This window comes from Ambystoma mexicanum, chromosome 3p (genome assembly GCF_040938575.1).
Source record: "Ambystoma mexicanum isolate Mex_15411 chromosome 3p, UKY_AmexF1_1, whole genome shotgun sequence".
Lineage (NCBI taxonomy): Eukaryota > Metazoa > Chordata > Amphibia > Caudata > Ambystomatidae > Ambystoma > Ambystoma mexicanum.
Genome location: NC_090925.1, coordinates 612,419,253 through 612,442,801, shown reverse-complemented (window position 1 = coordinate 612,442,801; position 23,549 = coordinate 612,419,253). Strand labels below are relative to the sequence as shown.

General features: G+C 47.0%; 1 protein-coding gene across 3 annotated transcripts in view; it reads left to right on the top strand.

Moving 5' to 3' along the window:
* SLC12A5 (solute carrier family 12 member 5) overlaps positions 1-23,549 on the top strand; it is a 1,549,598-nt gene that overhangs the window by 1,498,842 nt on the left and 27,207 nt on the right. For 2 of the 3 annotated variants that reach the window (XM_069651367.1, XM_069651369.1), the window contains exons 24-25: positions 5,818-5,832; positions 16,108-16,241. In XM_069651367.1, coding sequence (XP_069507468.1) covers positions 5,818-5,832; positions 16,108-16,241 — 149 coding nt within the window. The remainder of the gene's footprint in view (positions 1-5,817; positions 5,833-16,107; positions 16,242-23,549) is intronic. The other variant, XM_069651368.1, reaches the window with a different exon arrangement.

The window sequence follows — 23,549 nt, the reverse complement described above, 5'->3', positions numbered from 1 at the left end:
GCCTCCATACGCGTAATGAGGCCCATATTCCTGTAACAGCGCCTCAATGCCCCCGAGCTGTGTGATGCAAAATAAATAAATAAAAATAAAGTTCTTGTCAACTGTAAGTTCCCAATGTCAAACAAAACAAATGTTCCTTTTTGGGTTGTGTGAAATTCCAATGACTGTGGACTAGCTCCTTTCCCCTGGATTTCTTCCTATCAAACTTTACAAGCTAGCAGCTTGTCTCCCTCTTATGTAGTTTCCTTTAGTTTAGATTCCAGCTTTTCCTGTGAGCGGAGGAGCTATGTCTGGATCACTCTCCTGCCAAACATATCCCAGGAAATTATAACGGATAGTCACTGTTAAACTCCTCTTCTCCTCTTCTTGGGTCCCAGGCCCCCGCACATTCGTGAATGCTGCTCACTTTACGTTTAGACCTGCATATGGGTGCGAGGCCCAGGCTCGCAATGATGAATTATACCAGCACGCTGTACTCTCCTGCCAGCATATGGTTTATTCCACTCTGTCGCTTTTGCTTTCAGGGTCCCAGGCCCTCGTATTCTCTGGATCTCATGTGGGTGTGGGTCCCAGACTCGCAATGCTTTATCACAACAGCTTGTTTTCCTCTCCTGCCAAGCACATATGCCCTTCTGGACTGTCTCTGTTTCTCTCAAGGTCTCGGGTCCTCTTATTCTCTGGCTCTCATATGGGTCTGGTTCCCAGACTCGCAATGTAGTTTCACAATAGCTTGGTTTGCTCTCATGCGAAGCATATATGTCCTACTGGACTGTCTCTATTTTTCTAAGGTTCCCAGACCCTCTGATTCTCTGGATGTCATATGGGTGCTGGTTCCAGACTTGCAATAGTGTTTCTGGCATGCTTGGTTTACTCTCCTGCCAAGCATATACTTGTTTCTTTCTCTCTCTGTTATTCCCAGGGACCCGGCCTCTCTTATCTTGCACTCTGTGGTTGATCCCCGATTTGCCCCGGACCTCTTGCACCTCTCGGTCTGCCCACGTACCTGTTTGTGTGGTTCATGTCTTCCGAGTGGCGGTGCTCAGCTGCGAGGCTCCGGTGGTGTTCGGGTGCTCTCTCTGGTCGGCAGTGGCTCTGCCGGTCACTCCTCCTTCCTCAGGCTCTGATTTCCATCTCGAGCCACGTTCGGGTATCTCTTCCCCTTGGCTGTGGTTGCTCTGCCAGTCACTGGTTCCTTCTTGGGCTGTGGTTCTTCTCTGCTCCAGCTCCCTGGACTTTGGGATGTCCGGAGGGTTGCTCTGGCAGTGGAAGAAGTAGCCCCGGACTACCGTCATGCTCGCTACCGGCACCGCCACCTGTGAATGGGCACTTACCGGCCCATGAGAAGTTGAATGGGCCGGTAATTGCCCATTCGTGGGAGGCGGTAATGCCGGGCTCCCGATCCCCATTCTACCCCATAGGGCACAATGGGGGTGGGGAGCATGGTTGCACCGGCGCCATTATCAGTGTTGATAACTGTGCCGGTGCAATCACAAGTTTCCCTCACGGGTGCCTCACAGCCCATCAGGTAAGACCTGGAGGTCTGTCAGGGACCCGTGAGGGAAACTCAGAATAAGGCGATACAGTATGGACGGTGCCGATGCCATACTGGCACCGTTCATACTGTAACGCCAGGGTCGTAATGAGGCCCACTGTCATACCGGCTGACCCTCAGAAAGTGGAGGCAATCAAGGGCAGAAGTGAGGAGTTTTTTGGGGATGATTAACTTTTACGGGGGATTCACTCCTAACCTAGCTGCAATCATTGAGCCTCTGATAAATCTTATTCATAAAGGCACTGAATGGGAGTGGAATGTAAATACTCACAAGGCATTTGAAGAAACCAAATCAGCTATATCAAAGAATATCACACAATGGTATTCGTTGACCCCCTTCATCCGTCTGAAGCCCTAGTTGATGCTTGCCCAGCGGGACTGGTGCTGGTGTTGGCACAAGTGGATGCGGACGGGATGAGATGCCCCATTGTCTTTGCCAGTAAGTCTCTGACTCCCACAGAGAGGCGATACTCACAGATGGAGTGAGATGCGCTGGTAGTGGTGTGGGGCTGCTGTCACTTACACATATTTGTTTGGCCGCCACATCACGGTGGTAATGTATCACGAGCCTTGATATTTCAAGGATCGGCAAGACGGTCACCCCCACAGATTGGAAAGAAGGATGCTGCTGCTGCGGGACTATGAGGTTACTCTACATTTTGAAGCAGGTGCTAGTAACTCTTCCAACTACTTATCATGTCACCTAGTGTTGTCCAGACAGAGACCTACTGAGAATGAAACAGAAACAGAAGAACTGGTGAACATGGTCACCAAAGCGGCCCAATTCCACGCAGCTTTATGATATAGCAAAAGTAACTAGGCAGAGGAATGCAATTGGTGGTCAATCAACTCCGTGGTAGTCAATGGAAAACTCTGCTAGCAGAAGTTGGCCATTGTATTCATGAATGGATTTTTTTTAAGAGTTTACGCAGAACTATCAGTTTGCACCAAAAGAGTGCGACTAAGAGATACCCGGATTGTAGCTCCACCCATGTTAATTCCGTATGTCCTCGCCAGAGCGCACACTTGGCAGAGAGGGGCAGACAAGACTAAGGCCCGCCTAAGGGAAAACGTGTGGTTTGCTGAACTTGAGAAACAGGTGGACCACATGCTAGTGAATGGCAAGTGGTGCCAGGCAACAGGTGACACCCCAAAAGCACCACCAATAGAGTCACCAGAGAGAGAGAGAGCGAACAAACCATGGCATGCACTGAGTATGGACTTTGGAACAATTCAATAGAACAGGCACTTCCTGATAATTCTCAATGAATTTTACAGATATCCAGCGGTAAGATCTGTTTCATCCACAGCAGCAGAGGTGGTGATACCAGACATTGGGCCTCATTACAAGTTAAACCGACAGGCTGCTGCCAAACTTGCAATTTTTTCCGGCACCTGCGAACGGGCAATTACCGGGTCATTACGGCCCAGCCCGACCCAGTAATTGCCCCTTCGCGGGCGCCGGAATGCATGACTCCCCATTCCCATTTAGGGCTCAATGGGAATGGGGAAGTCGGATGCACCGGCACCATTGAGAATGGTGCAGGTGCATCCGACATGCTGTGCTCGCGGTGCTGGTAAGGCCGCCAGAATAGACCAGGTGGCTGTAATGGCACCTGCGAGCAGAACTCCTAGTTTGCCGGTCCGGGAACTACGGTACTGGCAAGCTTACCAGTACCGTAGTTCCCAGACCGGCAAACTTGTAATGACCCCCATTGAGTATGCATGTGCTGAACATGGGCTACCACAAACCTTTCACACAGACAATGCCCCCCCCCTTTCAAACTGCAAAAGAATGAATGGAATTCCATGACATTAAACATTGCCGCATCATCCGATGTTGGCCCTGGGACAACGGGGAGGTGGACAGATGCATGCGCACACTGAATAAAACATGTGGGATTGCACTGGAAGAGTGGAGGCCCATGGAAAGGCATTCACGGAATGTATGATAGCATACCGGATGACGCCTCACACTGCCATGGGTATGTCACCGGCTGAAGCATTGTAACATCGCAAAGTCAGGTTGGCGATACCGACACACACGTCGAGGGAGGCGGCAGAAGCAGATGTGGCAAAGGTTTACAGAGAGAAAAGAAATAATGACAGACATCTAGTGCTGTCTCGAACAGCTCAATGTCATTTACTTTGTGGAAATGACTTCGACAGTTTACATCGAAATGTATCACCCCCCCCCCCAAACTCCCCTTCCCCTTTCACTACCACCCTTATCCCCAACCCGTGCCCAGCCCTGCTTTTATGCCTCAACCCACAAATAACAAAATTTTGATGTAAACTGTCGAAGTAATTTCTACGAAGGAAACAACGCGAGACTATCTCAAATACAAGTGGGTGATAAAGCTCTGATAAAGAAGAGAACACTCGTGCAAACGCAAGATAGACCTCATGAGACAGCCTCGTGGACGATAACTGGAAGAAAGAGGTCTCTGGTCAGAGCGCGGCGACAGGGTGAAGAAGTGACCCGCTACTGCAGCTCGTTCAAATGTTTTTCCTCTCCAGATATGGAAGGACAGTGAACCAGCAGTGAAGTGGAGGGAGAGTTGTTGTTCCAGAATGGGGAAGAAATTGGTATAGAAGTTCCACATGTGAGGGTCGTAGAAAGAGAAATGAGGAGGAGCGCACCGATCACAGAGGAGTTAAGAGAATGCGGCCAAGAAGGACGGACGATATCCCAAGAGTGAACATAGGAGACTGGCTTCAGGACTGAAAGACCTTATAGTAGACACTTAAAAGTACTATGGAAGGTGTCGTCTTTCATAACTGTTCAAGAGGGGTGCTTTGGATGACGCAGTGCTGTGTTTATATGTGTTTTTGTTTATGGTGGGTGAGGGGAGTTGAACTCTCCAGCAGTTACATGGTGTAGCATACGGCAGACGTCACGTTTTTTAATACAATAAAAGGGTCACGTCAATTTTGAGGCATGGCCAGTTGTGTAAGCAGCCCCAGTATGTGCGTCGTTATTGAGCCAACCACCCCTGTACTCCCAACAACCGGTGGTTAACAACAATATATCTTTACGAAAGACGTTTTGGGTGTTGTAAGGTGCAGTATGTGAAAGTCTCCCAGGCACTTATGAGAAAATGATCTGACAAACAAAGGACGTGGAGACACTTCTCAGGCTCTAGATGCACCTCAATATGAAACTTCATCCACCGCTTTATTAAAAGTTCAAAGAATTCCAGTAGATATTCCAATAACCATCTATATATTTGTGTATTGCTAATGTTGCGATACTGGGGTCTGCTCAGCCGGTAATGGCCCAACGGCCCTAGCCAAGGTAGGCCAGAGTGTAGGCAGGGTATCAGTTAAGGCTATGGGACATCGACAAAAATGTCTGGGAATTTGGCTTCACATGATTCACATGTGCCGATTTCAAATTTGAAAAACTACAAGAAAAAATGGCGACTGGCAAATAGTAAAGGGGCATTGTCCCTTTACTATTTCCATGATGAGATGGAGACACAGAGCTGCACTGAAGCACACACTGGATAAGTGGTGGAATGGGGTTAGTGTGGAGAATGCCAAGGGGGCAGGGGAGAAGTATTCTGGTGGAGGATCTGTGGCAGGTGTGGGTTGAGGGGTATAGATTTACTCCTGATGATGGATTTTTATCTGAGGCCTTGGTTGCTGGTGACAAAAGAAATTAATTGTGGCTTAGGAGTGCAGCTCTGGAGGCAGGAATGGAACACAGCCTTATACTGGCAGCTCAAGCTCTCGTTCCTAGCCTCCTGATCGGTCGATGCCACTCCACCAGGTGCTAATACTTTATAAACTTCATAGTAACCCCGTTCATAGCGGTAGAATAATGTAGTACGATGTGGAAGGCTATATGCATTTCAAATAAAAATCCATCATCAGGAGCAAATCTATACCTGCCACTTACAGTTGAAAATCATTTTAAAACACACAAACAGTCTTTTACACGGTGAATGCCATCATGGTTATTGCTTGTATGGGGTTTCCTTTTTCTCATTAGACAAGACTTTTCATCCTTGTGTATGCAGCAATGGTTCATAAATTCTTGTACAGATCACCTAACACTGCCATCTTTTTCCCTGTTCCCTGCATTTCTGGGTGGATGAAGGATTGAGATCTTCATTACTCATGTGTTCCTTCCACCCTATAATGTTCTCTTAAAATGTTTAAAATGTTGAATTGTTGCTTACATGGTCAGCACTGATGGGTCTGTTTTCTATGTCTATTGATACCTGTTTTCTGTTTTTCTTCACTTATGCCACGCAAAGAGAGTGGGAGAACTTGTAAGTCTCGTTGTAATTCTTCATCACCAGATGCATGTGTTCATATGCATGTGTGTGGGGAGCAGAGACAATGGGGTTGAGTTTAGGTCAACAACATTTTCTGTAGACACAGCTGAAGGGGTAGAAATACAGTAGGGTGTTGTAGGAGATTAAAGGATCTGGCAACAGTGGGAAAACATACACAGCAGTTAGAACACCATCATAATATGGGATAGTGCACTTTTAACGACAACCTAGCCTTATTTCACAGCTTACGTTCCAATGGGAATCAATGGGATCTTCTCAATCATCATTTTATTGAATCAAGTTGCATCGATATTTGCTGTGCCATTGCATAGAATTCCTTTAACGACTGAACAGTGGGACTCCTGCCAAATGGATGCATCCGCTCAAAGAGCGGCTCCTGTGTTGCACATGCAGACCTCTCCGAAGATCAATCGCCAACTCTATTAGTACTCCACCACGCACCCAAAGCCTTACCTAATGCATGATGTAGCATCCGACACATTAAGTATTAGCCCTACCTCTTTGACATTAGTCCCAGAACGTATTGACTTCTGAGCAGAACGTAGCATTGGATGCATGAAGTGTTGGCTCTACCTCCTTGGCAGTGGTCCGAGATCTTATCGTCTTGTTAGGGCATTCAGCAAACAATGGGGTTCACTCTGAGGACAAAGGCGGAGCATGAATGTGTTTAATGACTGCTTCAAACTCTGAGTGACTGGAGATGGGGGTGGTTGGTCTTCCACTGTCATTTTTTTCAGTCTGCACTTGAGTTCAAGAATTCTGACTCTAAAGAGGACACCAAAGCTTCTCCCCATTCTTCGTTCTTGATGAATGTGTGCAAGAGTGGCTCTTCTGTCATGCTAGGCTGCCATACTCTTGAACAGAGAGTTGGTACTCCTCAGAAGGGGAGAGTCCTTAGGTATTGGACTCACGTAGCATATTTAAAGGATGTAGGGGAACTTGTTCCTGCCCCTCTTAACTGACCCGCTAAGCTGTGTTATGGATTACAGAAACTTGGCTTCAGCCAACCTCAGAGTTTATCATGGCTGACCATGCACCACGTTGTTTCTCTACGATCAAATTATCATTGCCTTCCATTAATGGATAGTAAACCCTATGACAGTTCGCTATCATATCATCTCTAGCTAATATTACATTACTATCGATTTATCGGACCCCAGGAGGTATTTCTACATTGATTTTGGCTCTCCTAAGAAGCAACGTCTCTGAATCATCGAGTACTGCTCATGCAGGTGTAATGCCTGGGCAGATATAGACGCCGATCCACTCCGAGAAGCATTTGCAATTCCTTGGAATGTGTACAGTGAGCCAAAGCCATAGTGATGGACATTGATGGACTTTGACTGTTTCTCAGAATTTCTTAATTTCTAACCCGATCTGTATCGTAGGGTCAGACCATCAGGCACTGGAGTTTAACATTCTTCTTATCCCAAGGATTGCATCAAACACATGTTTTTCCCTAAGTATCTGGAACTATTTTCTGGTAGCTCCCGAGAAAGCACAACTGGCCCCCCCTTAGAGTTATCCTGGGAAAAAGGCTAAGGCTGTTGCGTGTGCAGACTCTGTGACAGAACTATATGTGAAATCCTGGCCAATGTGATACCATTAAAGAAATATGGAGAGGATAACTCGATCAAGCCCCTTGATAATCCGGCGAAATAAATCTCTTAATACAGCGTACATCGAAATTGAAGTTAAAATAGAGTCAACACAAACATCCTGAGTTTCAGATTATGTGTTGGCTTTGCCAAAAGAGTGTATTTGGCAGCTAAAACAGGAACAAACCAGAATTCCACAGAAACTCTGTAATAGCGGCCGCGTCATGCTAGCTATTCTCCACCCCCGTAAAAAAAAGCCAGATTTTTTACCATAAAAAGAGCTGGATCACAATTTGTAGGACTTCTTGGCTGATGATGTTGAAAAAATAAGACAAGATTCAATGTGCCTGACAAATGGGACCTGAAGCACCCTCAGAAAAAAAATAGATGAGCTAAGGGGAAACCCAAGCGGCCTGTAAGTCACCCACAGATTTGGTTTTGATATTTTTGATAAACACTTGTGATGTTCCTGCAACATTTGAAACCAGTCAATTCACAGCCACATCCTGTCCCAGGATGTCCATAACACTTCTTTTATGGCTTGTGTGTGCCAGTAGTAAAATATCTGATAAGCACTCTCTGATGGGAAGAAAAGCACAACAAAGTCCTCAGCAAAGTCTCAAGCAAGGGATATGGACTTTGCTGCTGATAAAGCGATGTCTGGACCCAAAAATCATGGGCAAATTCAGGGCTCTCACTAACTTTCTGATTAGCTCAAAATTGCTAGAAAACGTTATGGTGGTGCGATTCGAGTCCTTTCCGGAGCAAAATAGGTGCTCAGCGAAGAAAGAACTGGGATTTTGGCTGAGGCCTGAGGCAGAGACTGCTTTGCGTCACACTTGGACAAGCAGCTTCACACAGTGTGGAAAGAAGGAAGGCAGCCATCGTCACCCTAGCAGATCTGTCCAGAGCTTTTGACACAGTAGACTTTCTGGCCCTCTTAGACCGGTTGGCCTCAGTGGAGTGGGCTTCAAGAACCGCTCTAGACTCGTTTTCTGATTTTCAAATCTTGAGTGTATAGGGAAGGCCTATTTCAGCTAAAGTGGATGTGATGGGCGACCCCATCACAGGGCCCCTCCTCTCCGCAGCGCTAGTTGACGTGTGTCTAAGTCCCTGGTTCAGAGCTACTACCGTTTCTGCAATCTACGATGATGACACACAACTTGAGTTGTGAGAGTACAATAACACCTCTCCTGGTTCTATCCAATACAAGCCTGCTGGAATCAAACTCAGCAATGGATGCAAGGCACCCACTTCCAGCTGAATGCCAGAAAGGCAGAGATAATACCGTTCAGAAAAGAGCCAGGCCTACTTATGCTGATCTAAAAAAGGCCACCACCGTTAAGAGAGTCTCTCAAGATGCCCTTAAAGGTTCAAATCTTAAGGCTTATGTTGAATGAGGACTTATTATTCTACCACAGGAAAGCATCAGTATTCAAATAGTGCATTTTCCGACACCTGATACAGCCTAGAATTATGACTCTTTTGCCCATAATTCACAAGGGTATTCTAAAAGAGGCACCACAATGATATGATATGATATGATATGATATGGCATTTATAACGTGCCTATACACAAGTGTTTCAAGGCACGACGAGGCAAGGGGGGGGCAAAGGGAGGACAGACAACGATCTTACTAGGCCAGGTGTCTTTCAGATCGTTCAAGTGCGTGGGAAGAGGGGGAAAAAGGAAGAGTGCAAGGGGAGAAAGGGAGAGGGGAAAGTGCAGTACATGGGAAGTGGAATAAATAAGATAAATAAACACATAAAAAACAGGCAAGTGCAAGGAAGTGTGGACAAAGTGCTGGAAAGGGGACTGAAGGGATACATAAAAACAGTCCCCAAGTGCAGGGGTTGCCAGGGAGGCAGTGCAGGTGGGCAGTTGACAGGGCCTGGGCCCGAGATCAGAAGGGTGGCCAGGAAACCAGTGCAGTGCAGGAGTTCAGCAAGGGAGGGGAGGAGAGAAAGAAGAAGCAAAGAGGAAGGTTTTGAGGTGTTTCTGGAACCGGAGGTGGTTCTCCTTGAGTTTCAAGGAGGCAGGAAGGCTGTTCCAGAGAAAGGCCCCTGCCGAAGAGAGTGATCTGCCACCAACTCGTTGCTTGGAGAAGCGACTGACCCTGAGGGAGTTGGAGGCAGATGAGCGAAGAGCTCGAGAAGGAAGGTATTTAGGAAGAGAGAGTTGAAGGTATTTTGGCCCCAGACTCCAGAAGGCCTTGTGTACAATGCAGAGGGATTTGAATTTAATCCTTGTAGCCACTGGGAGCCAGTGCAGAGATTTCAGTCCAGGAGAGATACGATCCCTGGGCTTGAGGCCAAGGACAATCAATTTGTAGCTGGAGTTGTCCAGTGCCCTTCATTCTTCACCGCAGGACAAATCCATTGGACAGTGCCAACTTGCTCAAAATATGGACATATGCCTTCTTTAAAGAAAAAGGGCCATGTGCCACAATGACTGCCATTTTATAAGGTACCTTTGAATGCATCAATAACCCTGTATTCACCTTCAAGGCCCTTCACCTCCCATTGTGGCACTGCTGTGAGTGCCCTGTTTGAGACAGAGACACCATCTCTCATTTTAGGATAGACAGGAAAAGTCACTTGGTCGAGAAATTGGCGTATACATTGGGAGCGACGATCCAAGGATTTCCGGTCAGCAATTAAAGTGGTGGTTTCTACGGTTCCTAGATGAAGGTTCCAGCCTAGGCCAGGGGCTTAAATGTGTAGCCTGGATGTTCAAGGTCCAGTGCTTTAAGCACATTTCTGGAGACCTTTCACTTTGTGGTTGTGTGAGGTCACATCAGCGAAGGTTGTCAGACTCCTCAAATAGTGTGTCAGTCGGTGACTTTGGGAAGATATTCAATGAGGAACTGTCCTCTAGACAATGAATTCTCCATATGTATATATATATATATATATATATATATATATATATATATATGTGGTGCAGTACAAAAGCATAGTCTTATAACAATGTATATATACCCTAAATGTTGCCCTTAGTACCTACATATACAAGTTCTGTTTTGGGGGAGGGGGCATAGCACCAGTGCAACTCCCAAGTCCCATGTGAAGAGCAGGCAATGGACACCTAACTGATCCGCAGAAGAAAAAGAGATTCCAAGTGTTAATGTTAATGTTAAAGGTACTTGTACCACGCACCGTCACCACCGCAGTGGGGCAGGAGAGATTTAACAGGGCAGCACCAGGGGGATTTGCACAGAGTCTGAGATTTTCCGCAGTTTGAGTTAAAGAGAGGGTATCCCAACTTGTTGAAAATGTGAAGCTGTGTGCATGTAAGTGGTTGGTCCTGCATATTACATATATCGCTCCTTCCTTTTTACATTGAGCCTAGATCCAGATGGCACGGTGCATGCCTGTCTCTAATGTATCTTGTATTGCAAAGCCTAATCAGCATTTAACCCAGAGTCCAGCTTCAGTTCATATCAAATTGTATCACCGGGCCCATGCCCAGCCTATACCAATACTCACACTATGCTATAAAAACACACTTAAGGCAACAAGTCACATTCTAAATGCCAACCTAAAGTGAAACCACATCTGAAGCAAACCATATTCCACTGATATCCCCATAAATGGAACCCATTGCTGAATGCACATCACAAAATGGACCTCCTCTTGAGCAGTAGCAGCTTTTCATATGTCATTCCACTTTCAATCCAATCCATGCCACCCCATATTTCAGATCCAGCTTTTATCTAAATCTGGGTGCTAATCTAATCCAACTTCATGAAAGCCCACCTGTGAATGCTATTCCAATCCGAAATCCTTCTTCAGCGCACCCCACAGTCCCAGCTAGGACGCATACGCTACCACAAGCTTAACACGAACACATTGCACAACTAAAACACCTAACCCAACACACCCCATGCTCCTGGGTGAACCTTTTGTTCAAATGTATCTCTACCATACTGCACCTTGGTAACCATAAACAGAGTACTGTTCCCCAAGTGACCCAAAACACGGTCTACTCCTTGGAGAGGCTGAACACTCTAGTACTCCTGGGACAGCCTGAATACCTTACTGCTTCTGGGAGAGCCTGGATACCTTACTTCTCCTGGGAGAGCCTGAACACTCTACTACTCCTGGGAGAGCCTGAATACCTTACTACTCATGGGAGAGCCTGAACACTCTACTACTCCTGGGAGAGCCTGAATGCCTTACTACTCCTGGGAGAGACTGAACACTCTACTACTCCTGGGAGAGCCTGAATACCTTACTACTCCTGGGAGGGCCTGAATACCCTACTACTCCTGGGAGAGCCTGAACACCTTACTACTCCTTGGAGAGCCCAAACACTCTACTACTCCTGGGAGAGCCTCAAGACTTACTACTCCTGGGAGAGCCCGAATACCTTACTACTCCTGGGAGAGCCTGAACACTCTACTACTCCTGGGAGAGCCTGAATACCTTACTACTCATGGGAGAGCCTGAACACTCTACTACTCCTGGGAGAGCCTGAATGCCTTACTACTCCTGGGAGAGACTGAACACTCTACTACTCCTGGGAGAGCCTGAATACCTTACTACTCCTGGCAGAGCCTGAATACCTTACTACTCCTGGGAGAGCCTTAATACCTTACTACTCCTAGGAGAGCCTGAACACTCTACTACTCCTGGGAGGGCGTGAATACCTTACTACCCCTGGGAGAGGCTGAACACTCTACTACTCCTGGGAGGGCCTGAATACCTTACTACTCCTGGGAGAGCCTGAACACTCTACTACTCCTGGGAGAGCCTGAATACCTTACTACTCCTTGGAGAGCCCAAACACTCTACTACTCCTGGGAGAGCCTCAAGACTTACTACTCCTGGGAGAGCCCGAATACCTTACTACTCCTGGGAGAGCCTGAACACTCTATGACTCCTGGGAGAGCCTGAATACCTCACTGCTTCTGGATGATGGCTAACGCTCTACTGCTCCTGGGTGACCCAAACCGCATACTGCTCCTGGGCAGGATCGGACCGGGGCATAAAATGGTCTCTGGCACCAATAAAAAAAGTGGCCCACAGTTGCAAATGGCAATTCATTCATTTTGTGACAGACTGTTGGAGTAGTACCCAAGGGGGAGATTTTTGATAAAATGTGATTCAAATTGTGCATTTCAAAGAATATTTATTCGGTAACACTAGTCAAAACTACTAGCAGGTAAAAAGTGGCCCACTCTGACCAAAAAACTGGCCCACACTAGAATTTTGCGTTTTTGGTTTGGGCATTGCCCTATTGCCCTGTAGGCCAGTCCGAGGCTGCTCCTGGGTGACCATGAATACTCCAGCACTCCTGGGTGACACTGAGAAATATACTGCCCCTGTATGGCCTCAAACACTGTACTGCTCCTGTATGGCCCTAAACACTATACTGCACCTGTATGGCCTCAAACACTGTACTGCTCCTGTATGGCCCCAAACACTGTACTGCACCTGTATGGCCTCAAACACTGTACTGCTCCTGTATGGCCTCCAACACTGTACTGCTCCTGTATGGCCCTAAACACTGTACTGCTCCTTGGTTGCCCTAAACACTGTACGGTTCATGTATGGCCCCAAACACTGTACTGCCCCTTGGTGGCCCCAAACACTGTACTGTTCCTGTATGGCCCTAAACACTGTACTGCTTCTGTTTGGCGCCAAACTGTACTGCTCCTGGGTGGCCCTAAACACTGTACTGCTCCTAGGTGGCCCCACACACTGTACTGCTCCTGGGTGGCCCTAAACACTGTACTGTTCCTGGGTGGCCCTAAACACTGTACTGCTCCTGGGTGGCCCCACACACTGTACTGCTCCTGGGTGTCCCCACACACTGTACTGCTCCTTGGTGAACCTAAACACTGTACTGTTCCTGGGTGGCCCTAAACACTGTACTGCTCCTTGGTGGACCTAAACACTGTACTGCTCCTTGGTGGACCTAAACACTGTACTGTTCCCGGGTGGCCCTAAACACTGTACTGCTCCTTGGTGGCCCCACACACTGTACTGCTCCTGGGTGGCCCTAAACACTGTACTTTTCCTGGGTGGCCCTAAACACTGTACTGTTCCTGGGTGGCCCTAAACACTGTACTGCTCCGTGGTGTCCCCACACACTGTACTGCTCCTGGGTGGCCCTAAACACTGTACTGTTCCTGGGTGGCCCTAAACACTGTACTGCTCCTTGGTTGACCTAAACACGGTACTGCTCCTGGGTGGCCCTAAACATTGTACTGCTCCTTGGTGTCCCCACACACTGTACTGCTCCTGGGTGGCCTTAAACACTGTACTGTTCCTGGGTGGCCCTAAACACTGTACTGCTCCTTTGTTGACCTAAACACTGTACTGTTCCTGGGTGGCCCTAAACACTGTACTGCTCCTTGGTGACTCTGAAAAGTGTACTGCTCTCGGGTGACCCTGTGTGATATGCTTCATTTCAATACACTATGCGCTTAATGAGAAAGGGCGTTTCTAGTGTATTGCATTCATATCATATTACTGGAATATCAGATACAAGTTCAATAGAAGTGCCGAGTACCAAAATTGCAACCAATGGCAAGGAAATATCCAAGCGCAATGTCAAGGGAGACCACATTCCCCGCTAATAAACACAGCACTATGAATGCACATGGCAAGTTCTCCGCACACTTGATCCCAGTACCCAAGAAATGCTGTGTGTTTGTGTAATGGCTAGTCGTCGCTGCCAATGCAAGGTGTGTCCATGTGTTCTGCATTGGTCTCTTGTACCACAATGTTGCATGTGACGCCAATGCAATGCCTGACGTGAGTGTGCATGAAAACCCGGATCGCCCTGTTGCCGTGCAATGCATTGCCGTTTCCTGAGCTCTTGTTGCGTCTTCCTTGCTTCTGGGATACCAGCAGAAGGCCAGCCAGCGGCCACGCTCACCCAGCTTGGTCACAGGAAGTGTGTAGGGCTGGCCTGGGTGTCTCCCAGCACACACACCCATGCACCCAGCTCAGATGCTCCGGCAGCTCCGCCACCAACAAAGAGACCCACACACTAGGAGATCATCTCAGGCACGTGCGCCAGGACCGCCCCTTATATATCCTGTGGTGGCGCTGCCATGCATCAGCACGTGGCGCCATTTTGCAATGGTTCAAAATGGAACAATGCCACCAATGGTTGAAGAATTCAACGTTTATTGAAATTTTGAAAAATACATTCACAGAAGAAGAATTTGGAAGTATTTGGAGAATTATTTAACACTAAGGACCTGATTCACAGAAGCGTTTTACAATGGTGAAATCCCATTGGGGAACGTTCTGTGAATCAGGCCCCAAGAGTGTAGTGCCTGTTTGTATTGGTCTCATCGATCTGTGGATTTGTCCACCGTCACTTTCAATAGCCTTACATACGGTTTGGGGTTGTTTGTTTGTCTGATAATTGTTTGCGGCGAACTGATCGAAATAAAACTGTATGCATGCGAACAATTACCAGACGAAGAAACAACCCCAATCCCTCTTCACATTCAGCCCAAATGTGCCCACCCCCACGCCCTCTCCCCTACTTACCTGCTTGCTCACCTCCAGGTCTCCTGCAGCGTCAGATCCATCCCTCTAACGCGAGTCGGATCCGACGCTTCAAGGTCCCTTTTTCTTTTTTTCCCCTTTTTTTCAGTCCCCTGCCTCCCATGTTGAGGAAGCAGGGGACACCCCAGCAACCCCCACTCCACATGTTCGGTATGTTTTATAATCGATCGAATGCTACTAGCTGAATTTGGTCAAATGTACCATTCGATCGATTATAAACGATCAAACAGGCTAATACCTAACATACAGCCCACCCATGCACATGGTAAATGCGTTAAAGTTACAGTTAATGGTTACTTGTCTCTGCCACAACAATCACATGCAAACCAGTAATCCACTTCTTTCTTTTAATGCAGTGCTTGTTCTAAACCCAGAGCAGAGCAGCATTGCGCTTCCAGACAGCACACACCACCGCAAGGTCATACCAATGGCAATTTAGCACATTACAAATAGCAAGCTTTTATTGGCGCAAGGAAATCCTCATTGACATCCTCTAAACCAATCAGAATGTTCGAACTGCAGTCAATAATCTCAGATATTCTGACTTCAGCAACAGCCTAGCTGCTATCATTAAATACACTAATTTATTTTATTTTAGCACAAAGTGCTAGCAGCACTTTAGATCTCAGGAAGGATCGATATTGCGTGGAAAACATCCTTTCCCAGCTTATTGCCATTGGCTTTGCCTCGTACAATAACTTACGGACGAATGTTTTCCAACTACTGCGCCTTTATTGCTGAATATACGTGAGATTTATAGACATAGGGAGGGGTCATTATGGGGGGAATAGGTCTATAAGACATAAGTATATTCAGCTCTGAAGGCAAAGTAGACGAAAATCCTTAACCTTCACCAAAATCCCAACTCTAATTGTAAGCTACTGTCCAATGTCGTTGAAAACCCTGCCTAGATGTGATTTCCTTCATCGTGTGTGTTGAGTAACCTACCGCCTTCACCCTCGCAAAGCAACCTCACCTGGGATTCTCGGTATCATAGCACAACAGTGAGACATTGAGCTAAACCACAGCCTGACCTCCGGGGACATCTTCATCACAGGGTTAAGTCCTGCCTCTCACTTATGGGTTTCTGTCCTTAATATCTTTTCTCCATCCCCAGGAACCAGACAAATGTCCGACGGATGCACACCGCGGTGAAGCTGAATGAAGTGATTGTGAAGAAATCGCAGGATGCAAAACTCGTCCTGTTAAATATGCCTGGACCGCCCCGGAACAGGAAAGGGGATGAAAACTGTATCCTTTCCAAAAACAGGTTCCGCGCCTAGAGCGGAGATAATGAGTAAAGACGACACCAATTTACAACAGCATGAAGTGCAGCATTAAAATGTTTACACACACCGCACACTGGGACTGGGTAGTCTTACAGCAGGATCACATTGATGTGTCACACACTTTACACACCAAGGGAATGCATAATCATCGGAATGAGAATGCAAATATTTCATGCCAATGGTATCTGGAAGCAAAGCCACAGATGTTAGGTTTGCGAGGGATCTTTGCATAGTTTACAACAATGTTTCAGAATGTGTGTAGTTAATTATTGGCAAATAATAATTAACCGTTTCCCGAAACGAGAGGACTACTATCAAATCCATCCTCTAAAGAGCAAGAAACCCAGCCTATCATACCAGCCTGAACACACATGAAATATTACAACAATTAAGCCAATTGCAAACTCAGGCTGGATATGAATGAGAAGACCGCTCCTCCAGGTGATCCACCAGAGGGTGGCGAAACACGTGTTGAGGACAAGCACTATGAATTGGGATAAGCACTTAATAATGTTAAGGATAAGTGGATAAGCACCACACATTACTATAAAATTAACACCAAGAAATAAGGATCAGCACTAATAATAACTCAAGGATAAGAGGAAAGGCACCTTAAATAACTCAAGGATAAGCACCACAAAATACTAGTGGCTAAACATAGAGACTCTAATGATTGCATGAAAAATTGATTGTATCCACAAAGACAGAGGGCTAACCATAGAGACTTCTATGGTGAAACAATTGTCTGAAATGGCCAAGACATGAATTGTTATGAATATATTTTCTGAAGATTTAGTTTCAAGATTTGAATAATCAAATAACCTTTCATTGTTTCTTTGAAAATTCTATTGTTAGGATATTTTTGGGAATCATCATTGGTCATCACAATAAGTCATTCAGGCGCTTTGCCAATAATTAACTACATACATTCTGAAACATTTTCACTCTTGGGCAGGCACAGGAGTGAGTTTAAGGCTAGCAACGAGTCTACCATGAAATCAGGGATATCGCCTTGAGAACAAGTGCATGCCCGCAATATATAACCTTATATAGTTTACAACAATGTTACACAGGGAATAGGTTGACATTCCATAATCACACACAACACATTCATAGACCTTGAATCAATTTAAAATGGCCTTACAATATCGCGTGAAATAGGCAGATGTGCATCTACATCCAGATTGATAGGTGTGCGTGTGTGCGTGTGCGTGTGCGTGTGTGTATGTGAGCACTCTAGTCAGTGGTCTTCATCCTTTGGCACTTCAGATGTTTTCAATAACATCTCTCATCGGCCCTAGCAAGCACAGTCAATGGTGAGGGACCATGGGAGTTGTAGTCCAAAACATCTGGACAGCCACAGGTTGTAGACCGTTGCTCTACAGTAAGGTGCTGCAACTTGTAAGTCTCCGTATGTTTTGGACTACAACTGTCATGATCCCTCACAATGCCATGACCTCAGCTGGCTAGGGCTTATGAGAGTTGTAGTCCAGAAAATCTGGAGAGCCAAAGGTTGAAGACCCCTTCTCTATAGCAAATTCTCACAGGGATGTGGGCGTGAGATGCATACATTGGGAATGCAGGTCTATTGTTTTTTTTTTTTTTTTGGTCCATGGAGTGTGAACTAAGAGCTACAGTATATAGACCACTGCACAAACATGATGGGTGAACATTCGAAGGAATTCACACAAAATAGGTAAAGCTGGTGATGGATTGTTCATGTCCGTCTAACAAGCGCACAGCGTGGGAACTGCAGGTGAGAGGAGGAGTCGCTACAGATGCATGTTATGTTATTGTAATGTTATTGTGGGTAGCGCCTTATATACCATTGGTATGATCTCAAGGCGTTGTGGGATGAACCCCTCTGGGGACCGTAGTCCTGGTAACTGGAGAGAGTAGGGTAGCATGTAGTGCTTGAGTGCACTTGGTATGTGTGCAGCCAGTGTGGTTAGTGTGGGGCTGGCCGCATTCTAATGCTAGGTGCGGTGGTTGTGAGAGATCAGTGTAATTCTCGCTGCCCTGGGGTCCTGTGTAAGAGATTATGTGTGCAGCCAGGCCAATTTATTTCATGGGGTATAACTGCATTCTAGCAGACTGTTCAGATATTCAAGGAGTAGTGTAGGTATTTGTGCAGCTAGGCCGAAATTGATCGAGCCGTATAGCTGCATTCTGTTGTTTGTTGGTTTAAAGTGGAGAGTAAGCATATTGGTAGGAGTGAGTGTCTGTGCTTAACAGTAGGAGGTTTATGTTCCTGGTTACTTTTCGGAGCTGGACTGGGTGAGCTGGCGTGTCTGTCCCGGTGGTTCGCAGTAGTGGATCTCAGAGAAAGATTCTCTGGCTGGTGCGGACTATGTTGTTTTACCCCGGTTGGACGTTCCTTCTCCAGAGGCACTGTTGTAGTTGTCAGAGGGCCCATTTTCTATGGCCGTGGTCTTAGTTTATGTCGGGAGGCTGGGCATTTCCTGACACGTTTGAGGTTACTGCATGATTCCTAGTAGAGTCCAATCAAGCATAGTCGCTATGGTGCCTTCGGTGCGTTAGTCCTTTGCCTTATTCCTAGGTAGGCCAGGATTGCCTCATTTGATCATATGCCACCTTGTGTGCCTGATAAGTGGCATGATATGACCTCACCTTGCTGTTTAAAACCATCAGTACTATGAGGCTCTGCAGTAGTGGCTCTGTGAGTTGATTCCCAGATGGGTAGGGCTTGACAGAGGTTAACAGGGAACAGGGCCAGACGTAGTTGGCTGGCAGGGTGGGCCTGCGATGGTGGCTTTGCGTGTTAATTCCCAGATGGGTAAAGTTTGACATTAGTGGGTCCAATCATATTTAGCTATCTGAGGTGCTATTAGGATCTGCAAATGTGGTGGTGCAGATAGGTTTGCATGACAGTGGTTGTCCTCTCCTGGAGTGATAGCGCTGTGCTTCCTTATGGGAAGATAATGAGTAAACTCAGTTGTGGGTGCTGTTGAGGTCTAGTTTCCAGGTTGACATATACAGAAGGACTCTTGGTCTTAGAGCGTGGGGCATGTCTCTTCGGGTGGCGGTGGGCTTGCCTGCAAATAGCATACGATTATAGTGAAGTCACGTCCTAGGTTTGGAGTCATGGGCAGTGGGATTTGGAGCTCCAGGGGGGCATGGTCAACCTTTTGGCACAGGGTGGGGCTGCTTGACCCTTGTTAGTTGAGCTGAGGTGCTAGATCCCGCAGCTGCCTAGCCTAGAGCCTGCGGGTCTCTAGAGCCGGCTTCCGTGTCGTGACAGTTCCTACTTTTCTGCAGCCAGCTTCCATGACCCAACTGTTCTTGTTTGCCGTTCTAGCTGAAATCTGCCCATTGGTGGAGGGTTTGGTGGCCCTAGGCAGTCCCTTTCGGCAGTCCCTTTCATGGATTAGTGAAAACCAGGTTTCCAGTGCATTACAAAAGGCCATGTAGCCCTGGTTGTGTTGAATTTGGGGAGGCAAAGAATTCCACAGTGTGGCTGCCAAGGTAGAGTAGGCAGACCCTCCAAATATGGCTGAATTGGAAGCTGGAATCACTATTACGAGGACCATGCTTGACCTTAGGGTGCGTGTTAGGCAGTAGGGCATAATCTTCTCTTGAAGGTTTGTCAGGCCAGCCTTGTGCACTGCTCGGTGAGTGATGCATCGGATTTTGAACATGGCCCTTCATCCAATAGGGAGCCAATGAAGGGTGCAGAGAGCAGGTGAGATGTGATCCCTTTGTCCCAGTGCAAGAAGGAGTCTGGCAGCCGCGTTGTGGACTCATTGGGGTTTGTTACGTTGGTAAGCCGTGCATCCAAGTACATGGAGTTCGCATAGTCCAGTCCGGACATGACAACGGACATAATAGAAACCAGTCTGTTGGGGTAGGTGAGGTAAGGGAAGATGCATCTCAGAAGCCTCAGGTGCAGGGACGTCATTTTACCAAAATGCCAGTGGTAGCGGAAGTGACACCACACGACTCTTGATCTCTGACATCACAGGAAGTGATGTCATTTGACCCCATCCCAAAATGACATCACAGGAAGTGATGGAGCACGACCTTTCAACCCTTGACAAAACAGGAAGTGGCATCACATAGCATTTTTTCTAACTACACTTTGAAAAATACAGTTACAATATCACTGTAAAGTGATATACATTTATACAGGAATTATTATGTAGCACTTACGCTTAAGTGCTTCATATAGAACAAATATGCTTACAATATCACTTAACCTGTGTTGGTACTAATTTATCAACCTCAGCAGGATGAAAGGGTGAGTTGACCTTGCCGGGAGTTGGACCTGCAACCTACAGATCACACACACATTGCAGCTATAGCTATTAGAAAACCAGCCACTCTAGAAACAAAGGGTCACACGCTGCTGGCCACAGGCCAGAAGCCTCAGTTTAATAAAAATAAAATTTAAAAGTGACTCTTTAAAAAAAAAGAAAATTAGGGGTAGCAAGGGAGACCACAGGGGTAGCAAGGGAGAACCCAGGGGTCGCAGGTGTGACCTCTGGCGGCCCCTAAATCACGTGATAGTGACAGGATTTGGATACATTATTGATCTGGTGGGACAGGGTTAGGCCCGAATCCATTGTGCAGCCAAGGTTTTTGACTGTGTTGGCAGTAGGGGGGAGTGCCGAGGGAGGGGGCCATGGGTGTGGTTGTGGGAGTAGAGCTGTTTTGCCGCACACCATGATCTCTGTTTTCCCTGGTTTAAGAAGGAGGTGGTTTCTTGTCATCCACAGGTCTATATCACTAACACAAGCTGCTAGGTCGGGTCGTGGATCGGAGCTCGTTTTGGGGATTCTCAGGATAATTTGGGTGTTGTCAGCGTAGTTATAGAAGGTGAAGTTATGCGAGCGGATGATCCCTGGCAGAGAGGTTATGTAGATGTTAAAAAAGAGAAGTAAGCCTTGCGGTACCCTGGTGTTCACAGGTGCAAAGCAAACCAGTTGAGAGCCGAGACTCGGATTCCTAGGGAGTGCAGTCGGTCATGGAGGGTTGAGTGGTTAATGGTGTCAAAAGCTGCTGAGAGGTCAAGGGGAACCAGTGCAGTGTATCCTGAAGAGTCTGCCCAGACTTGGAGGTCATCCCGGATCGAGATCAGTGTGGTTTCAGTTCAGTGGTGCGACTGGAAACCTGAATGAGTGGGGTCTAGTAGGTTGTTGGCTTCTGCAAAAAGATTGAGCTGAGAGTAGGTAGAGTGGTCGATGAGTTTTGCCAGGAATCGGGTGTTGGAGCTGCAGGTAGGGAGCGCTTAGGTCAGAGGTACCTGGGTCGAGAGAGAGGCACCCAGTCGTTTAGGCTAGAAAGGGTATTCCTGAGCTGTCAGGGTGGTGCAATAGCAAATGCAGCAACACAATGGCAAAATAGCAAATGCAACAACACCCAGACCCGACAAACCCGGACAGAGGGAGAAAGAGCTAAAAAATGGGGGCACAACAGCAAATGCAGCAACACCCAGACCTGACAGAGGGAGATGTTGCACAAGATGGGGGCATAGTAGCAAATACAGTAACACCTTATCGACTTGAGACACCCGGACAGAGGGAGAAAGCGCCAAAACTAGGGGTAGAGTAGTAAATGCAATAACACCTAGATTTGAGACAGTGGTAAATGCAGTAACACCTAGATGTGAGACACCTGGCTAGAGGGAGAAAGCGCCTAAACTGGGGGAGCAATAGTAAATGCAACACCTGGAAGTGGGAGAGCTAGACAGAGGTAGAGAGCGCCTAAAATGGAGGCACAATAGTAAATGAAGTAACAACTAGATTTGATACACCTGAATAGAGGGAGAAAGCGTCTACAGTGGGGGCATAATAGTAAATGCAATAACACATAGAATTGAGAGAGCTGGACAGAGGGAGAGAGTGTCTAAAATGGGGGCAGAATAGTAAATGCAATAACACATAGAATTGAGAGAGCTCTGGACAGAGGGAGAGAGTGTCTAAAATGGGGGCAGAATAGTGTCTAAAATGGGGGCAGAATAGTAAATGCAACAACACATAGAATTGAGAGAGCTGGACAGGGGGAGAGAGCGCCTAAAATGGAGGCACAATAGTAAATGCAGTAACAACTAGATTTGATACACCTGAATAGAGGGAGAAAGCGTCTACAGTGGGGGCATAATAGTAAATGCAATAACACATAGAATTGAGAGAGCTGGAGAGAGTGTCTAAAATGGGGGCAGAATAGTAAATGCAATAACACATAGGCCCTCATTACAAGTCAGGCGTTAAGGGTTTAACGGCGACGTTGGCGCCGTTAACCCTTAACGCCTGATTCACACTTTAACGCCTGCTTTTTGCAGGCGTTAAAGTCCAAGGCGCTAAGCGACCTTGGTGCTAATTACGGCACCGTAATTTAAGGTGCCGTAATTAGCGCCTTCCCCATCCCCATTATGCCCTATGGGGCAAAAATGGGAATGGGGAAGGGCAAATGGTGAATGGGGAATTACCGCCCCACTCACCTTGGAATGGGGCGGTAATTCCGCCATCCACCATGCCGGACTCCGGCATGGACCATGGTGCTAATAGCACCATGGTCCAGCGCCGGACTTGTAATGAGGGCCATAGAATTGAGAGAGCTGGACAGAGGGAGAGAGTGTCTAAAATTGGGGCATAATAGTAAATGCAATAACACATAGAATTGAGAGAGCTGGACAGAGGGAGAGAGTGTCTGAAATGGGGGCAGAATAGTAAATGCAATAACACATAGAATTGAGAGAGCTGGACAGGGGGAGAGAGTGCCTAAAATGGGGGCACAATAGTAAATGCAGTAACACCTAGATTTGAGGGACCTGGACAGAGGGAGAGCATGCCTAAATGGGGGAACAGTAGTAAATGCAGTAACACCTAGAATTGGGAGAGCTGGACAGAGGGAGAAAGCACCTAAAATGGGGGCACAACGTTAGGCAGTGGGGGATTGTCCCACATGCAGGTTAGGCTTACCTAAACCAATATGCCTGTATGCGAGATATGGTTGACTTATACAAAACAAAGCTGAATCTAACTCATTTAAAAGGTGCGGCCCATGTGGGCTATGTGCATCGGGTTGCAAGATAGAGGGTAATAAGATTGGTGGGGCAGGTTAATGGGGTACAGTAACCCCTGCCCCCTGCCCTCACTGCACTTACTTTGTCAGTTGATGCTGGTTGACAGCTGTAGGCTTCGATGACGAACACAGGCATACACGGGCTAGAGCTGCTTCTTCAGGAACTGCCCTTTGCCTTGGAGCCCATAGCCGAAGGGACTGCCAGAGCAGGGTTGCCCTGAAAGGA